Source organism: Nicotiana tomentosiformis, chromosome 2 (assembly GCF_000390325.3).
Source record: "Nicotiana tomentosiformis chromosome 2, ASM39032v3, whole genome shotgun sequence".
In the NCBI taxonomy this organism is placed as follows: domain Eukaryota; kingdom Viridiplantae; phylum Streptophyta; class Magnoliopsida; order Solanales; family Solanaceae; genus Nicotiana; species Nicotiana tomentosiformis.
The window spans coordinates 126,105,451-126,120,745 of record NC_090813.1 but is presented as its reverse complement, the minus strand read 5'-3'; the positions used below and the strand labels follow the sequence as shown (position 1 = coordinate 126,120,745).

General features: G+C 35.9%; 3 protein-coding genes across 4 annotated transcripts; 2 read left to right on the top strand and 1 right to left on the bottom strand.

The window, feature by feature from the left end:
• Nucleotides 1–286: 286 nt before the first annotated feature.
• LOC104113880 (uncharacterized) lies at nt 287–3,312 on the top strand. 2 transcript variants are annotated; one of them, XM_070196083.1, is made up of 4 exons: nt 287–385; nt 1,135–2,000; nt 2,094–2,240; nt 2,852–3,312. In XM_070196083.1, exons 2-4 carry the CDS (start codon nt 1,764–1,766, stop codon nt 3,161–3,163), a joined length of 696 nt encoding a protein of 231 aa, XP_070052184.1. In that variant the 5' UTR covers nt 287–385; nt 1,135–1,763; the 3' UTR covers nt 3,164–3,312. The 2 variants fall into 2 exon arrangements, with proteins under 2 accessions (XP_070052184.1, XP_070052185.1); XM_070196084.1 differs by lacking the exon at nt 287–385 and adding an exon at nt 420–518.
• Nucleotides 3,313–5,720: 2,408 nt separating this feature from the next.
• On the top strand, nt 5,721–8,425 carry LOC104103459 (uncharacterized). The gene is made up of 2 exons (XM_070196082.1): nt 5,721–5,991; nt 6,952–8,425. The coding sequence occupies exon 2, from the start codon at nt 6,979–6,981 to the stop codon at nt 8,083–8,085; it is 1,107 nt and encodes a 368-aa protein (XP_070052183.1). The 5' UTR covers nt 5,721–5,991; nt 6,952–6,978; the 3' UTR covers nt 8,086–8,425.
• A 1,267-nt stretch (nt 8,426–9,692) lies between these two features.
• LOC104103591 (probable galacturonosyltransferase 13) lies at nt 9,693–11,744 on the bottom strand. Its single transcript, XM_009611503.4, has 2 exons — nt 11,094–11,744; nt 9,693–10,432 (listed from the first exon to the last, which is right to left on the bottom strand). Exons 1-2 carry the CDS (start codon nt 11,574–11,576, stop codon nt 10,151–10,153), a joined length of 765 nt encoding a protein of 254 aa, XP_009609798.1. The 5' UTR covers nt 11,577–11,744; the 3' UTR covers nt 9,693–10,150.
• Between the last annotated feature and the right edge of the window lie 3,551 nt (nt 11,745–15,295).

The following is a 15,295-nucleotide window of genomic DNA, read 5'->3' as shown; positions in this document are numbered from 1 at the left end:
TGTGATGGATATATTTGTCTTTTACCTTATACTTAGTGGTTTCACACTTATAATATAGTATGATTCTTTGTGGTTACCACAAAATTTTAATTTTAAAGAAAAATAAAAGATTTACTTATTGATCTACGTAATTAATTTATGTACACGCCTAACACTTTAATGTAATTTATTTACTTACCTTATTTGGTCACAAATTTATATTACAATAAATAATTACCTTAAGTTAGCTTTAAGAATCTTTACACGACTAGGGTGAATAGATTGCCATAAATTTCCCCAACGGCCTAATAAATATCCTTTTCTTTTTAGTCTTGTCACAGCTAGTAAAACGATTGGCGTCTCATTCTCTCTGTCAAAGACGATTAGCGCGAAAAGCTTTATGGAGGTAAAATAATATAGTAAATTTCCTTTTCGTCTGGGCTTACTTTTTTCTTTCTTTCTGAAGTCCGATTATGCTATTTTATTTGAGTGTTGTGAATAATTTCATGAATCCCTCCCCATAATTGAGGTGTCAGTAGGTATTCTAGATCTGTAAAACCCAGCAAATAATTTATCGAACTATTGTGAATGATTTCAGCAAATTCTTGATGTTCTATGATTACTTATTCATTTATGTTGAAAATACATGTTCATTGAGTTACTCTTTTAGTTGTAACACCATTCTACTCTGGGATTTTCGAATTTTCCTTTAATTTTTGTTGTTTTAGTTTCTCACTCCCGCTTTGAGGTCCAAATAATCCCGAGTCATGCCGGAAGTCCCACTGTGAGGACTAACACGCTCCCTACCAAAGGATACCACTAGGAGGGGGGATGGGTGTGGGATGGACAAAATCATTAAATTTTAAAAATATTAGAATGACCTAATTAATGAGTATAAGATTTTCTTTTACAAATTTGAAAAGATCTTTTATGGTAGCGGGAAAAGTTGTGTTTGGTTGGGGGTTGGGGGGAGACGGGAATATGGAGAAATTTTCCAGAACCACTTGAGTTGACTGTTGTTCGTGCATAAAACCAGATTCTGCTTGCACTATCTAAATTAAGACATACTCTTAAATTAACAATACCAAAAGAGCAAGTCCAACAACTTAATTTTCAACTATGGTCCATGTTAATGTATTTTCTCAAATTTTGCAGCCTAAAAGGGAAGATAAGGATGGGATCAGTGAACTACCGAGTCGTATGCTTGGTCCCCACCTAGTATTTGATTGTGCTAGTATCTTGGGTGATGGTAAAAAACATAAGAGGTTCACTCTTTCTAATTTTGAGGATTTCGAGAAGGAAAGGCGTGAATTTGTTAGGCGGGTAGATGAATTGATGCAACAAATGCAAGAAAGAATCATAAGTTCCTTGACAGTGAGTTTCTTCTTAGATAGTAGATACTCATTTCGCATAAATGGATGGTTGAAAGTTGCACTTGCATCTGGGTTGACCAAACTTGAACTCTTGCTATATCACGAGCAGCATTTCTTGACAAACTTCGGTGTTCTAGAGCATAGAGGTACTATTTTCCATATTGGCTCTTGTCGGAAAATAGTACATCATCAGTTCTGTTGAGCCATTTACATTTAGAAGAATGCGTTATCAGGGCTCCAGGCGACTTTAAGGGCTTCAGAAACTTGACAACTCTTATACTGAAACATGTGATTTTGGGTGACAGCTTTGTCTCGGAAGTTCTCCCTAGTTGTTTGCTACTTGAAAGGTTTTCCTTAATTTGGTGTAAGGTAACCTCAACCTTGTGCTTTGAACATCCGTCTCTGTGAATAATGCATCTGAAGGTTCTTCATTGTTTTGGTGGAGCAGCTATTAGAATTTCTTCCATGAATCTCACAACTTTTGAGTACGACGATTTAACAATAAATATTGCACATCTTTATGCTCCTCAGCTAAAAGAAATCTTTTTAATGGACCTTGGGAGACCTTTTCCACTTGCCCGTCTTTCTGGACTTCTTAACCTTGAAATCTTACGTCTACACATGAGTCTAGAAATGGACCTTTACCAGGTAACTAATTAAGTCTCATATTCCTTGGCCTTTTTTAACTATTAATTATGGCGTGAAATTTTTGTTCCTTATTATATTCTTGTTCAACTTCAGATACAAAAGATGCCAAGAAATAATACTTGTTTCACAAGTCTTAAGCAGCTGGATTTGTTTGTGAGCTGCTCGGATGATGATTTTGATCTGTTATGGCTTTTATCTTTCTTGAAGACCTCACCCCTTCTTCAGAAGCTAGTCCTAACTGTAAGTCATCCTTTCGTGTGAAACTTTCTCAATTCTGAATCAATAAGAACTATTTGTAATGCTAAAGAGAGAGACGTATTCTGGAACTGTTACATATATACGAACATATATATTCTGTCCTGTATTTAATGTTTCATAAGATAAGTACCATTCCTAATTCAACTCCAATTAAGTTGCTGTTGGTCCTAGGATAGTAGGTATTCAATGAATAGTTGAGGTGTGTGCAAGTTGGCTGGACACCGCCGTAGTTTTTTTTTTTTAAAAGTTTCTGTTGGTCCTAGGAATGGAATTTCTTTTTGGCTACTCCTCACCTTATATCATGTAAAGATTGCTGCCTCGGATATGGATTCAAATTTGTGGGTTTAGCTCTGTTGTTGAAAGCTTCTTTGTCAAGTTGTAGTAAAGTTTGTTATACAACCAATCAAGTTCTTTACTGTGTCTGAGAAAGTCGCAATCTTTGATCCATTTCAACATCTTTTTCACTTGTGTTTGGGCAGTGATCGACATTTCCAGTTAATGTCATGTCATGCTAAGAACAAGAAGGTGGATGTGCCTTTAATCTCTGTATTAGTTACTCTACTTTTACCTCAAGTTATTGATTTTTGTTGCAGTTAACTTTTGGCAAATTCAATGAGAATCAAAAAGAGATCCGGAAAGTGGATGCTATCCACCATCACAATGAACTGAAGGTGTTAGAGATGCATGGATGTGTTGGTAATTGGTATGAAATTGAGTTTCAGTTGTTAATACTGAGTATTGCAAAGGGATTGGAGCGATTAATTATCAGTAATTCAACAAGCATATACGCTGGAGATGAAAAATGGGTCGATCTTCCTAGGGAAGAGGAAGATTGTAATCAAGAGATGGTCCAGAAGCAACTCCAGGGTCACGTTCCTCAAGGTGTTGAGTTAATGTTTCTCTAATCTAATCAGCCATGGTTTTCAAGTTATTGGTTTTAGTTTTACAAATATATATGAGTTAATGGAGGAATAGTACGTCATGGGTAATTTAGAGTTCATTACTTGGATATGAGAATTCCTCAATAGTTAATTCTCCTTCTCTTCCGCTTTAATTGATATTTTTTTGCCCTTTTTTTATGATCCACTATTTCAAATATCAAGGAGTTAACATCTTTTTTCCAAAGTTGTCCTTGGAGTAAAGAGTCTAGAAGTATTTGTTATATTTTCAATGAACAAATTAAGGTTAATATGGTTAATTTTATTATTAATTAATACTAAAAGATGAGTTCCTTAATATGTGTACCGAAAACAGCCAAAAAATCAATTAGAGTAAACCGAAGGGAGTGAAGAAATATTGTATTTTGTGCAGAAAAACAGACTAATCAATGGCTAGTTTGATTGTGAGGCAATGTTAAATCATATTATCCTCACATACAAATGAAACACAAAACAGATGCTCCATATAGCAAATGGGATTAAGACTCCAAAGCAGTTTGTAATTACAAGCGTTTTGAGGGGGTTATGTTATGGCATGATATTATCTGTAATAGAGCTACGCCTAAATACACTTCAATTGCTATTGCAGCCTATCGCTGAACTACTATTGCTATTATTCATATACAAAAATGATAAAAATGTATATTTTTTATATATATTTTGTATAGATATGCATTTTGTATGTTATATACAAAAATTATATAAATTTTATATATTTTTTAGATTACCGAATTTAATTAATTTTTTGTACGGGCTAAAAGTGAAAAAGCCCTGTTCATTTTAGTATTGTCAGTTGGCCTTTTCTTATTATGAGTTGCCATGTTCTATGCCACGACTGAAATATAATTTATTGTAATGAGATGATGGAAGTGACATAAGTCATATAAATGTTCAAGTAATTTTAACATCTAAAATGTTATATATTCATTAATACATACGAAAAAAATTGGTAAATTGTTTCACTTTTAAAAGTTCTTAACATTAATATGTTGGTAGTAATTAAACTCAATTTCTTGGGTTGGTTAGATGAGAATAAAGGTAATAGGTTAAATAGATTTTATTATTAAAATTTTAAAAGTTAAATATGTAGTTTTTATTTTCTAAGTCAAAAGGCAATTGTTGGGTCAATTTATTGTCCTGAAATAAACAAAAGTGACTTTGGTAGGATATTCTTATAAGTTGGTTATTCAATGAATTAACATTTAACTCTACCATGGAGGCCCTTAACATTTGGATAATCTTCATACTCGACTTTCATAGTACTGCACATACAACGATATTACAATAAACGATAAACAAAATATGATAGCAAAAATAAATAATAAAGAAAAAAATCCTTTTTTTATACTCGATGTGGAGGATATTCAAATAAATTAACCAAAAGATTTATCTAAATATGCTAGTGCAACAGGCATATAAAGGAGAAAAGGAAAAAAAAACATATTATAATAAACAATAAACTAAATATAATTGCAAAGATAACTAATAAAGAAAAATCCTAATTAAAGTATAAAACAGTATACTTGACGATGGAATATGTTAAAATTCAAAGAAGATAGTGGATCGAAAAAGAAGAAAATAACCATATCTGCAAATCTACGTTAACTCTAAGCGCTTAAGTTTGTGTGAAAGATACAGTATTTGCCATATCAGCTTCAGGTGCTTAATTGACACATTTTTTTATTAAGATTAAGTATTCAGATAAAAAAATCTTGACAACTTTAGAAGGCTACATACGTATTTCAGGTTAGTAATTTTGTGTTGGGAGTTAGGGCAAACTAATCAGGATTCAATTTTCAAATCCACCTTACTTTGTGCTTAGCTTCGGCTCATTCTTCAAATTTTACTTATTATAGAATTCTTTTTTGGAAAATTCCCAGAGAAAGTTTTAATTATATTATATTTCAGCTGATTTAATATAGTAATAATAACTTAACAATGGCATTCGATAGGGCTAATTCTTCAAATTCTGTTCCCTATTTTTAAGGGATCATTAATGGCTCTTTACTTATCATAATGTGACTTTTTTTAAAGGCTTTACCCCCAAAAGGAAGTCCTTTCAAAAATTCTCAATGGCCAGAGAAAAACCCAGGCCAAAGAGGGGTTTTGAAAATAGTGTATAATATGAAACTGAGGCACTTACACCTATGTAATATTCCCCTTGCTCTCTCCTCCCCCTAAATAGCAATAAATTTAGAAATAAATAAAAAGAATATTAACTCTTCTAGGCTTGAGTCACTATTTTATATGGTTTAAAAGTGTATTTCAAGTAAATAGTATTTTTTATATTCATAAATCTTCTGGTTTCACAATTTTTTGTCCAAATAAAGTCATTATATAAACAGCATTTCAACTTTCAAAACTTTTTAATTATTTTTCAACTTCAATTATTATTATTTTCAACTCAACTCGAATACTTCACAACGTCAATTATATTTAATGCCAATTTTTTTTCCCGCATCATTTAATGCCTACTTTTAAGATGGTGTTATTTCATGTCAATTTTTGAATTGCGAACCTCCCACCGTATCCTCTCCGTAGAGTTGTAGACAGACTCTGCTAATAAAGATTGCCCAGTGAATGAATGTGATGACCTGATTTTCAGTTATTTCCCCAAACCCAAATTCAGATTGTTTATACATTGACCAGATATTTAACTCTTTCTTTTCCAGTTTGAGTACTCCACTCTTCACAATTTCTCACCTTTCACCTCATTTGAATCTCTCAGACTAAAGACGTTGCTTGCACGACCTCTGCTTATATTATTATTAAAAAAAGGAGTCAGCAGAGAAAAGGTGGGATTTTTCTATCTTTCTGTTCTTTGTTTAAAGTTTTTTTCTTTTCTTGAGACACTGTTAAGAAACGGAAAAGAGGACCCGATTCCTAAGAATATTGGTTGCTTTTTGTATGTGTTTTATATAGGAAATATTTTTTCCTTAGGCTTGTATCTATTTGTTTTTGTCACCTTCGTTCTACATTGTTTTGTGTAATTCTATTCCCAAGTCCCCTCCCTTATTACCTTCTGATTGATAGGAATTCACGAGAGAGAAAAATACACCAGGTATGTACTTAATCTTTTTATTTTTCAACTTCTAATTTAGTTATTTCATCAGTGAAGAAGCAAACTTTTTTTGTTTTCCTTGTTTTTAACGTTTTGGATTACTTGTTGCATGTAATCATGTACTGGTTCTGCTTTAAAATACAAATTATTTAGTCCAAAATAGTTTGGGAATAAGGAGTAAGTACTTGTTATTATAAACATAGAATGATTGCTTGCTTTATTTTCATTTTGTAAGGGTAAGTTTATTCACAGTATAGTACCGAGAAGGTGCAAAGATGTGCGTAAAATATTTGTCTTAAATAGATCTGTTAGCTGGCACAATGCGAAAAATATTGTCATGTTTACCACTAGTAATAATAGCGAATTATTGACATATAAAAGGAATGTTCAGTTTACCTTCAACAAATCAGTGCATAGAATCCTCTAACTATTGATGACTCAGAATTATTCCAAATTTTTTGTAACATTCTGAGAATGCATACTAGAAACCTTGAATCTCAAAAGAGCATTTGGTGGTGTGATCTCGTCCTGTTTTTCGACTTTCTCTGCCTGTTTTACAAAAATAATGAAAAGATGCTTTTGGGAGTTTGAAACTCAAAGGATTACTATGAACGGAACTCACTTCATCTGCACTTTAATTATTGCTGCATTTTCATGTCCTTTTTACTACTAATCTATATTCTCATGCTTACAGGGTTTTGGAATTTTTTCGTTGTGCCTGATGATCGAGGATAAGACCAATTTACCAGTGAGCTCAGTACTTCCTGTTAGAAAAGGCTCAGCTGGAAGAAAACCAGATAATATCAGCAGAGGGAAACCTAGAGTTTCGACTAACGAGCACAGAGTTCTTCCCTGCTATCGCAACCCTTTTATGCATTCATCTAATAATGGAAGTATTTCGACTGGAACTGTAGAGAAAGGTCAAGATATTCTCCCTCATTATCTGAGGGCTTCAGCTGGTTCTTGCCACGACTTGTGTAAATATGGAAGGAAACATTCTTTTGAAGAAGAGTCAAAGTATCCTCTATCAAAAAGAACTAACAAACCACCTGCCGATGAGCCAATAAAACTTACATTAATGGTGAAACGACCATCTTTGCCTAGGACTCTAGAAAGCGTTGTTGCAAGAAGCAGGAGAAATAGTGATGTTAGTCTTAGAAAAGAAAAGATGGTACCAAAAGCATCTGCAATTAAGTCTTTGAAGTCCCAAGCTGGTTTATCGGCTCCTCTGAAGAACCCAAACAAGATACAGAAAGATGGAACCGATAAATTGAATGCTGAAAAGGTATCATCTAAGAAAACCATGCATTTGGAAACTGAGAAAAATCTTTTAGAGCCTGAACAAGATGGTAACATCATGTTGTCACTTCAACAGCCATCAATTTCATTTCCCGAATCATACTTTCCTTTGTTATCTAATGATGAAGAAAAAGAAGAGGAGATTGACTGCTCGGAAGATGTGTACACATCTTGTGAAGCGTTAAACAAAGCTGAAGTAGAAACTGTAGATCAGAAAAAGATCTTTAGCAAGGGCAATGCAGGTGTTTCCAAAAGTAATGATCCTTCAGTTGTGAAACTGAAGTTCAAGAGGGGGAAGGTAATTGATGGCAAAGAAAGTTGTAGCAATCCTAACTCAGGAAAAGTTGTTTTGAGACATCAAGATTTGCAGGAGAAGAAAGATGCTCAGGTTTTGCTCAATGATGTGATTGAAGAGACGGCAAGCAAGCTCGTCGAAAGCAAGAAGAGCAAGGTTAAAGCTTTGGTTGGTGCTTTTGAAACCTTAATTTCCCTACAAGAGAATAAGCCTTCTGCACTGACAGTTTCTTGATTAACAAACAGAATTTCTATAAAGCCTGTAGTTACAGATACCTATAGAACTAATTTCAATGGTAATGTATGATAATGAGCTTTTCTGACATGGCTGGGCACTATTTCTCCAGCTACTGTTTCTGACTAAGTTCTTACCCATTTCTTAACGGGTATTTCGGTATTTTCTTCAAGACTGAATAAAATCCAATGTCTCAGGATGTTCTAGGAAAAGAAAATTGAAGCAAGAGTACCATATGTCTTCTAAATATGTGGTGTTTGAATGTAATATATATCTTCTGAGGTTGGATACTCAGTATAACAAAGTAACAAGTATTGACTATGTAAGTCATTTTATCAAGGATCTGTCCATTTTATTTGGAATAGAAGTGCATTGAAGATGACACAGCATGTCAAAAAAATACTTGAAAGCAAATTATTGGAACTCATGTGAGATCTCTTTTACTGTTTTCTGCTTGTTCTCTGCTTTCCGTGGCTGTTTACCTTTATTAGATTATCTCACATTGGTTGAGAGGATAATTGTTGACTTCTTGTATAGTCTTGAACATTTCTTACATCATGAATTAGCTTTTGGGTTTGAGTCAGGACTTAGGTTCAAGGTATATTTTCTTAACCTCTTACTCTCTATAGGCCAGCTTGGTTTTAAGTTCTGCATCTTGTCATCTACTCGCAAAAGCGTTTATATGTTGAACCCCTCTAAGGCTCCTGCGTCCATAAAACTAACACTAAAATCGTTGCAATGTCACTGTTATGGAAACATATAATTCCTCTTTACACATGACGTGTTTTTTACATAAACTATTCATCTCAACTTTATCTCTAATCGGTAAGTTTTTTCGTACACCAACACCCTCGCCTCCTCCAAGTGAAAAAGGTGAAAAAAGTTTTTTCGAACACCAACTTTATCTCTAATCGATAACGAGTTTGCGTTGCCAGACATCAGATTTCCTAGTTAGAAAATAAAGAAAATAATTGAACGGAAATGAAAGAAAAAGTCAGTAACTAATTTCCCGAAAAAAGGCCAAAATCAATCATAAGCAGCTGTTTATTCTAATCAATCAATCAACATTTCCTTATATTGTTTTAATCGACTGTAAAATACCTTCACGGCTATCATCACTGATAATTGATCAGGAGGAACTTGAGAATCAAAGGTTACATTGAGTAAATCCCACAATTTGATAAGTAATACTAGCTCGAAAATTCATCATGTAGAAGAGAGCAAAAGGTACAGCACTGAAAAAGGTTGAAAAAAAATACTACAACTACACCTCAATCTTAAACAAGTTAAGGTCAGTTATACGAATCTATCACTTTTACATTGAAATACAAAACATTGAAAAAATGAAGTCTCTAAAATAATCACATCCCCCGTGTATGCTAAAAACATGGAACACATAAGCAAAGGTCAGTGAGTGGAAACTTGATAAAAAGAATTGTGTCTGATCCTATCTAAATATCTCTCAATCATACAAAACGTACCAATATGTATTACCTACGTAGTTCCCCAACTAGGGACTTAAAATTTTCCTATAATCTACAGTCTAAAATGATCGACATGATTTAGTCAAGAAACACAAGGGAAATGTGGGGGTGATGGCAACCAAATTGACAAGAGAAAAAATGAAATTAACTGAAAAGAATCATCTCAAACCTCTAACTGGGCCAAAGGGGCAGCCTTCAAACAGCGTCAACATCCTAGCTTTGCTTATCAGGATGTCCTAATTCATCACTGATAGTAATGGTGCGCATTTTATGCCACGCCCCAGTATAGACCTATGCTACATCCAGCTAAACGGAAATACAATGTACTTTGACCCATCAACAAACTAGGCGACGAATTTTTGTTTTACAGATGGGAAGAATGAATCTCATATCCATGCTAGTGATGCAGGTTCTCTTCGTAGAAGTGCGCAGCACTCCAATACCTGAATATATCCAACCAATTCTGCGAAGTATCAGAATCTCCATCTCAATTGGACTTGAAGTTCCCCACAAATATTCAGCACAACTTGTGCCATTTAAATTTCTTTTGTGTGTGTTGTCCTTGCAGCACAACCAATTAACTACTCCAATATGTGGCAACTCCTAATAAAATCATTGGAGCAATTAACATACTTGGTCCAAAAAGGACGGAGATGCTCAAAGCCTATGTCTAGCCAAGGCTTGGATTGGCCATTGTAATGAATTACAGCAGCCTTCTTCACATTCTCAATGTTGGTCTTATTCTGATAGCCCAAGCCAAGCATGTGCCACGAGGGATCAATTGGATGAACATGACCCTTGAATGCAATCAAAGCAGGAGGCAGCGTTCCAAGTTTCCACATTGTCAAGTTTGACTTCAGATTCTACAATGACCAAAAAGTTTCAGAACGCCAATTAGTAGCACATTTATTTCTGCTTAATAGAAAATTAAGATAATGCCAAGGACTACTTATCACATGATTTCAAGTTGAATAGCAATATATAAGCAGTTCAGATTATTCAACTCTTCTCCGAATAGAAATAATTGATCAATCCTTCGACTATCAATAAGTGGCATGATACAACAAAATTTAGGGACCTAACATCAAATCTACACCAACCCCAGGGGGAATAGAAGGTAAAGCAAAGATTCCATGCCCCACTTTCTATACTTCGTCTATTTAAGAATGGAAATAACAAAAGACAATGAAGACCTCTAGAACCTTTAAACTTCTTAATCACAATATTCGTGATGTCTCAAGCGGGACCAAGATCGTAAAGCTTATCTCATATAACAAGTGACAATGCTGAACTAGGACGTACTTGTGTCTCCTAGATGAACATGTCAATAGAAAAGTTAAACGAGCCACAAAGTGGTCAAGGATTATGGAGATATAAGCAGGAATCCTAGAAGATTTGCAGATGTTGAAAGATTTAAAAGAAGGTAATCTCCAGCTCTTGAAAGATAACAAAAAATAATCTCATAAATTTCAGAAAACTCACATATTTAAAGATTAGGTTAAAGAATCATGGAGATCTGAGTACCTCTTTAAGCCATGTATGATAAGTATCTCTTATACTTGTCTTTCTCCATGCACGCAAGTCAAAGATATTCATCCCATAAGCCCATGCACACTCGTCGGGGTTCAAATTCTTTGCTATCAGATGATGAGAAAAATTGAAGTAATTTCTGAATCGCTTGGACATCACCCACTTATCTTCACCTTTACAGGTCTCAACAGCTCCATTCACCTTTCCATTCAGGTCAATTTCCCACAAGGGAGATAGGTCACGTTGAATTACGACATCATCATCCAAGAAAACCACTTTGTCAAGATTTGGGAAGAGCTGCAAAATACAACACAAAAATCTCAAACTTGTACTGGAAAGAGAGTGTTCATATCCAGACAATGCAAAAGTTGGAATACAAAAACATGTGAAAGAATAAAGAGCAGAAAAATGGCAAAATGTAAATTTTAAATCCAACCAAAAGCAAGAAGGAGAAAATAGAAGAAAATATTTCTGCATAAAGTGGGATTCTTGCTGAAATGAGAGAACACGGGGCTAACACATTTGTAGTCTTTATGGGACATCTTCAAAATGGCAGAACAAGAAGAATAAAATGAGGAATGAAGAACTGCTAATATACACACTTCACGCTCCAAATTAAGTATTTTAACACCTATTAATGCACAGTAGGGGGTGCAATGGTTTGTTCATTTGGACTAGAAGCTGATATAAGCTTGAAAATTGTGAGCAGATATGTTCCAAGCAGTGGTACATAAGACTCGACCATTCCATTCTATTGGCGTATAAATGGAAAATGATTGTGGAGCTCAAAAATCCGTGCTCTTTAGGTAATAATTAAAAGCGGTCAAAGGTAAAATGCACAATAGGTTTAAAATAAGTAATAAATCAGATAATTAAAAAGTAAAAAAAAAATAAAAAATAAAAAATAAGATAATTAGGCCAAATATTAATTGTTAAGCGACCGTGCTAAAATCACGGAACTCGGGAGTGTCTCACACCTTCTCCCGGGTTAACAGAATTCCTTACCCGGTCTTCTGTGTTCGCGGACCATAAATAGAGTCAATTTCCTTGATTTGGGATTTTAAAATAAATCGGTGACTTGAGACACCATAAATTATTCAAAGTGGCGACTCTGAATAAATAAATAATCTCATTTCGAATAATGTCACTTAAATTGAAAAAACTCCCTATCCCTTATCCCCTCGGGAAAAAGAAAGTGTGACAGTATGTACGGAGACCTTACCCCTACCGCTTCTTCTTTTGTATCCCGTACCAGATTCAAATCTAATAATTATATTTTTTTCTTCTTATTTACCCTATATAAAGGCTTAAACACCACTCCTCTCCATCATTGTATTCAGACACCATTCTCTCTTCTCCCTCTTGAAAAATAATAGTCTTACTTTTTGTTATCAAAGGTCAAAATTAGTAATTATATTTTTCGCTTAGACTATGTATAATCAAACTTTTAAAAGCTTATTTCTTAAACAACATACAAAATTATAATGAAGGGAAACGGGATGGTGAGTATTTGTCAAGGGAAGAAGAAGAAAGAGATAAATGTGGGATCTGAATGTTTCAGCAATTTGTGAACTCAATAGCAATGAGACTGACCCCCCGGAAAATACCATTTCTCCAAAGATGAAATAGTCGAGATTGAAGATGACAACAATGGTGATTCATTGATTTGCTGATGCAACAACTTTTTCCGGTGAAAAGGAATTGCTGGGCAGTTAATGAGGATTCAGGGTTAATCTCAGTTGTGGATGAGCTTGTTTGTGCCGGTGTCAGTGAGATGATAATTTGGTAACATAGAAAACGTAGTTCCGGCAGGTATTGTCTCTTTTTTTCACCGGAATTCTTCTGTTTGCAATTAAATAAGTAGCATTGTTTACCCGAAAAATGGATAACAATTGAATTTATATGCGGTTCTAAAGATATGTAGTATAAATTGGTACAAATTGAGAAAATATACAAATGGGTAGCGAAAATAACTGTAAAGGTAATGAAGGCAAACCAAACAGATGAATTAGCCTTGGCCCTCGAGTTCGATCACTCTCGAACCAAATGAAAATTCTACTGATGTATAAACAGAGTAACAAGATATTGAAAGCTGAAAGAAGGTAGTGTAATGCATTGTATTGTGTCAATGATGTCTTTTACAAATAATCAAACCCCACTTATATAGTAGGGAAGTCATACTCTTAATATAATACTAAATATAGTAGGGAATATCATGATAGATATTCTGGCTTGATTCGGGCCCCATTACGGATATTCTAGCTTTTTGTCTTTTGGCTTGATAAACCTTCCTCGGTCTCGCTCGATCTCTATTTTGTCTGGTCTTGATCTAGGCCAATCTCGGTCTCGATCGGTCCTTTCCTAGCTTGGTCTCGATCTTGGTCGATCTCGATCTTGTTTGGTCTCGATCTAGGACTTGGCCGATCTCGATCGGTCTGTGGGTCATGAGCTTGGCGATCTAACTTTGCATCATGGTTTGACATTACATGAGCCCGAACCGCGTTCAATTATTTTCCAGACTCGATCGGTCATACGAAAGGGCAAATTCTATTTTGACCGTATACAGATAGCCCCTTCGTTTCTCGGAAGAAAAATGATGAAAAACGATATGAATTTTCGAAACCCCGACTTGATGGGTGATGACGTCAGCGACGAGCCCGACTATGACGTATACGACAAAACGTCCCGTCATTCCAGTTACCAAGGCATTTAATGCCCATCAGTTGATGGTCGGCCACTACCGGTTTCGAACCGTCGCCATCAACCTATAAAAACCCTAGCTTTTCCATTCAATCTTCTACACTTCAAAGATTTCTTTATTCTTGTTTCTCCTTCGAAAACTCTCTTGGCTCCATAGTTTCTACATCCAAATTTCTCCTAACCAAACCACATATCATCTAAGTTCACTTTTCTTTGTTCATCAATTGCAAAAACCTCCAAAGTAGTGCCGCAAAAAGAGGCCTCTTCTTCATCACGACCCGCCGGCGGTGAGGCTGCGGTGGAGCCCCTCCCTGAGGAATTCGTTCCGGTGGGGTGCCCAACCGTCTCTGATTTTAAGGTCGAGAAGGCCTCCTCGGTACCGGACCGATGTGAGCCGGTTTCGAGGTACAGATGCTTAATCACCAAAAAAATCCTCGAAAAGGTTAAAGAGGAATGCAATTGGGCCAAAAAACATGTGGTAGTCCTATCGCCTGAGGAAGTGATTACTACCCACTTGGAGGGGTTCCTAAGTGTTTACACCTACCCTTTCACGATGGGTTCCTTAGACCCCGCCATCGTCACCTTCTGCAAGAGATAAGACACGACCCTCAGCCAGATCCATCCTTCCTTTTGGAGAATAGTGATTCTCCTCCGATTCTTCTCAAGCAAAATTGAGGGGTGACTTTTCACCCTCAATCACCTTATGCGTCTTTATAGTCCCCGACTTTATTGAGGGTGGCTGATCAAGCTTGCTCGCTAAGCTACCAAAGCCCCATTCTCATAGATGAAGCCCGTGACCTAGGTTGGATGAGCCGATTTGTCCGAATAAGGACTTCGGATCTGATCCCTGCCGAATATATGCCATTTCCTAAGAAATGGAACATGCATCGTAAGTATTACCCCACTTTGGATATTTCTTTTTGATGTTTTACTTCTTGCCTTTTTTTCTTAATTATGTTTTCGATGTTGCAGCTATGGCCCAAATGCCGGAACCGATTCCGGGACTCAAGCAATGGGTCGAGGGCCTGGTGTCGCAGAAAACATACTCCGAGCGTGCTTGGATAGAACTATAAAAAGGTCGATGAGAGGCCTGCAATCACGGTAAGTTTCTCCCTTAGATCAATTTATCGTTTAGGTTTCTTTCTCAAACTTGATTATCGTTTTTCTCTTGTAGGTCTCGGGAAGGACGTCGTGATGAGGCCACCATCTGGTGACGAAGAAGTCCTTCCCCAACTATCTGCTCCAAAGCAGTCCAAGGATAAAAATAGAAAAAGGGCTATGACCTCGGACTCCATTCGCCAGTTGAGGGATGAGTCCGAAGAAGAAGAGGAGGAAACTATTACTTCGCTTGTGGACTGTGTGGGGGCTAATGTTTTGATACAAAAATCCTCTGAATCGGAGGAGGCAGGTTAGCGGGCTCTGGCTGTAGTTCCTGAACCAGGAAGGGTTGAGGCCACTCCGTCCCAAGCCGAGATGGTTGAAGGGGAAATCGGGGG

Excerpts from the sequence above, each read along its gene's own strand:
- LOC104113880 (XM_070196083.1), top strand. The coding sequence starts at position 1,764 with ATGCATCTGAAGGTTCTTCATTGTTTTGGTGGAGCAGCTATTAGAATT. Across the intron at positions 2,001-2,093 it reads TAGAAATGGACCTTTACCAG|ATACAAAAGATGCCAAGAAA; the intron begins GTAACTAATTAA and ends GTTCAACTTCAG. Across the intron at positions 2,241-2,851 it reads TTCAGAAGCTAGTCCTAACT|TTAACTTTTGGCAAATTCAA; the intron begins GTAAGTCATCCT and ends TTTTTGTTGCAG.
- LOC104103459 (XM_070196082.1), top strand. The coding sequence starts at position 6,979 with ATGATCGAGGATAAGACCAATTTACCAGTGAGCTCAGTACTTCCTGTT.
- LOC104103591 (XM_009611503.4), bottom strand. The coding sequence starts at position 11,576 with ATGCAGAAATATTTTCTTCTATTTTCTCCTTCTTGCTTTTGGTTGGAT. Across the intron at positions 10,433-11,093 it reads ATCATACATGGCTTAAAGAG|AATCTGAAGTCAAACTTGAC; the intron begins GTACTCAGATCT and ends TGGTCATTGTAG.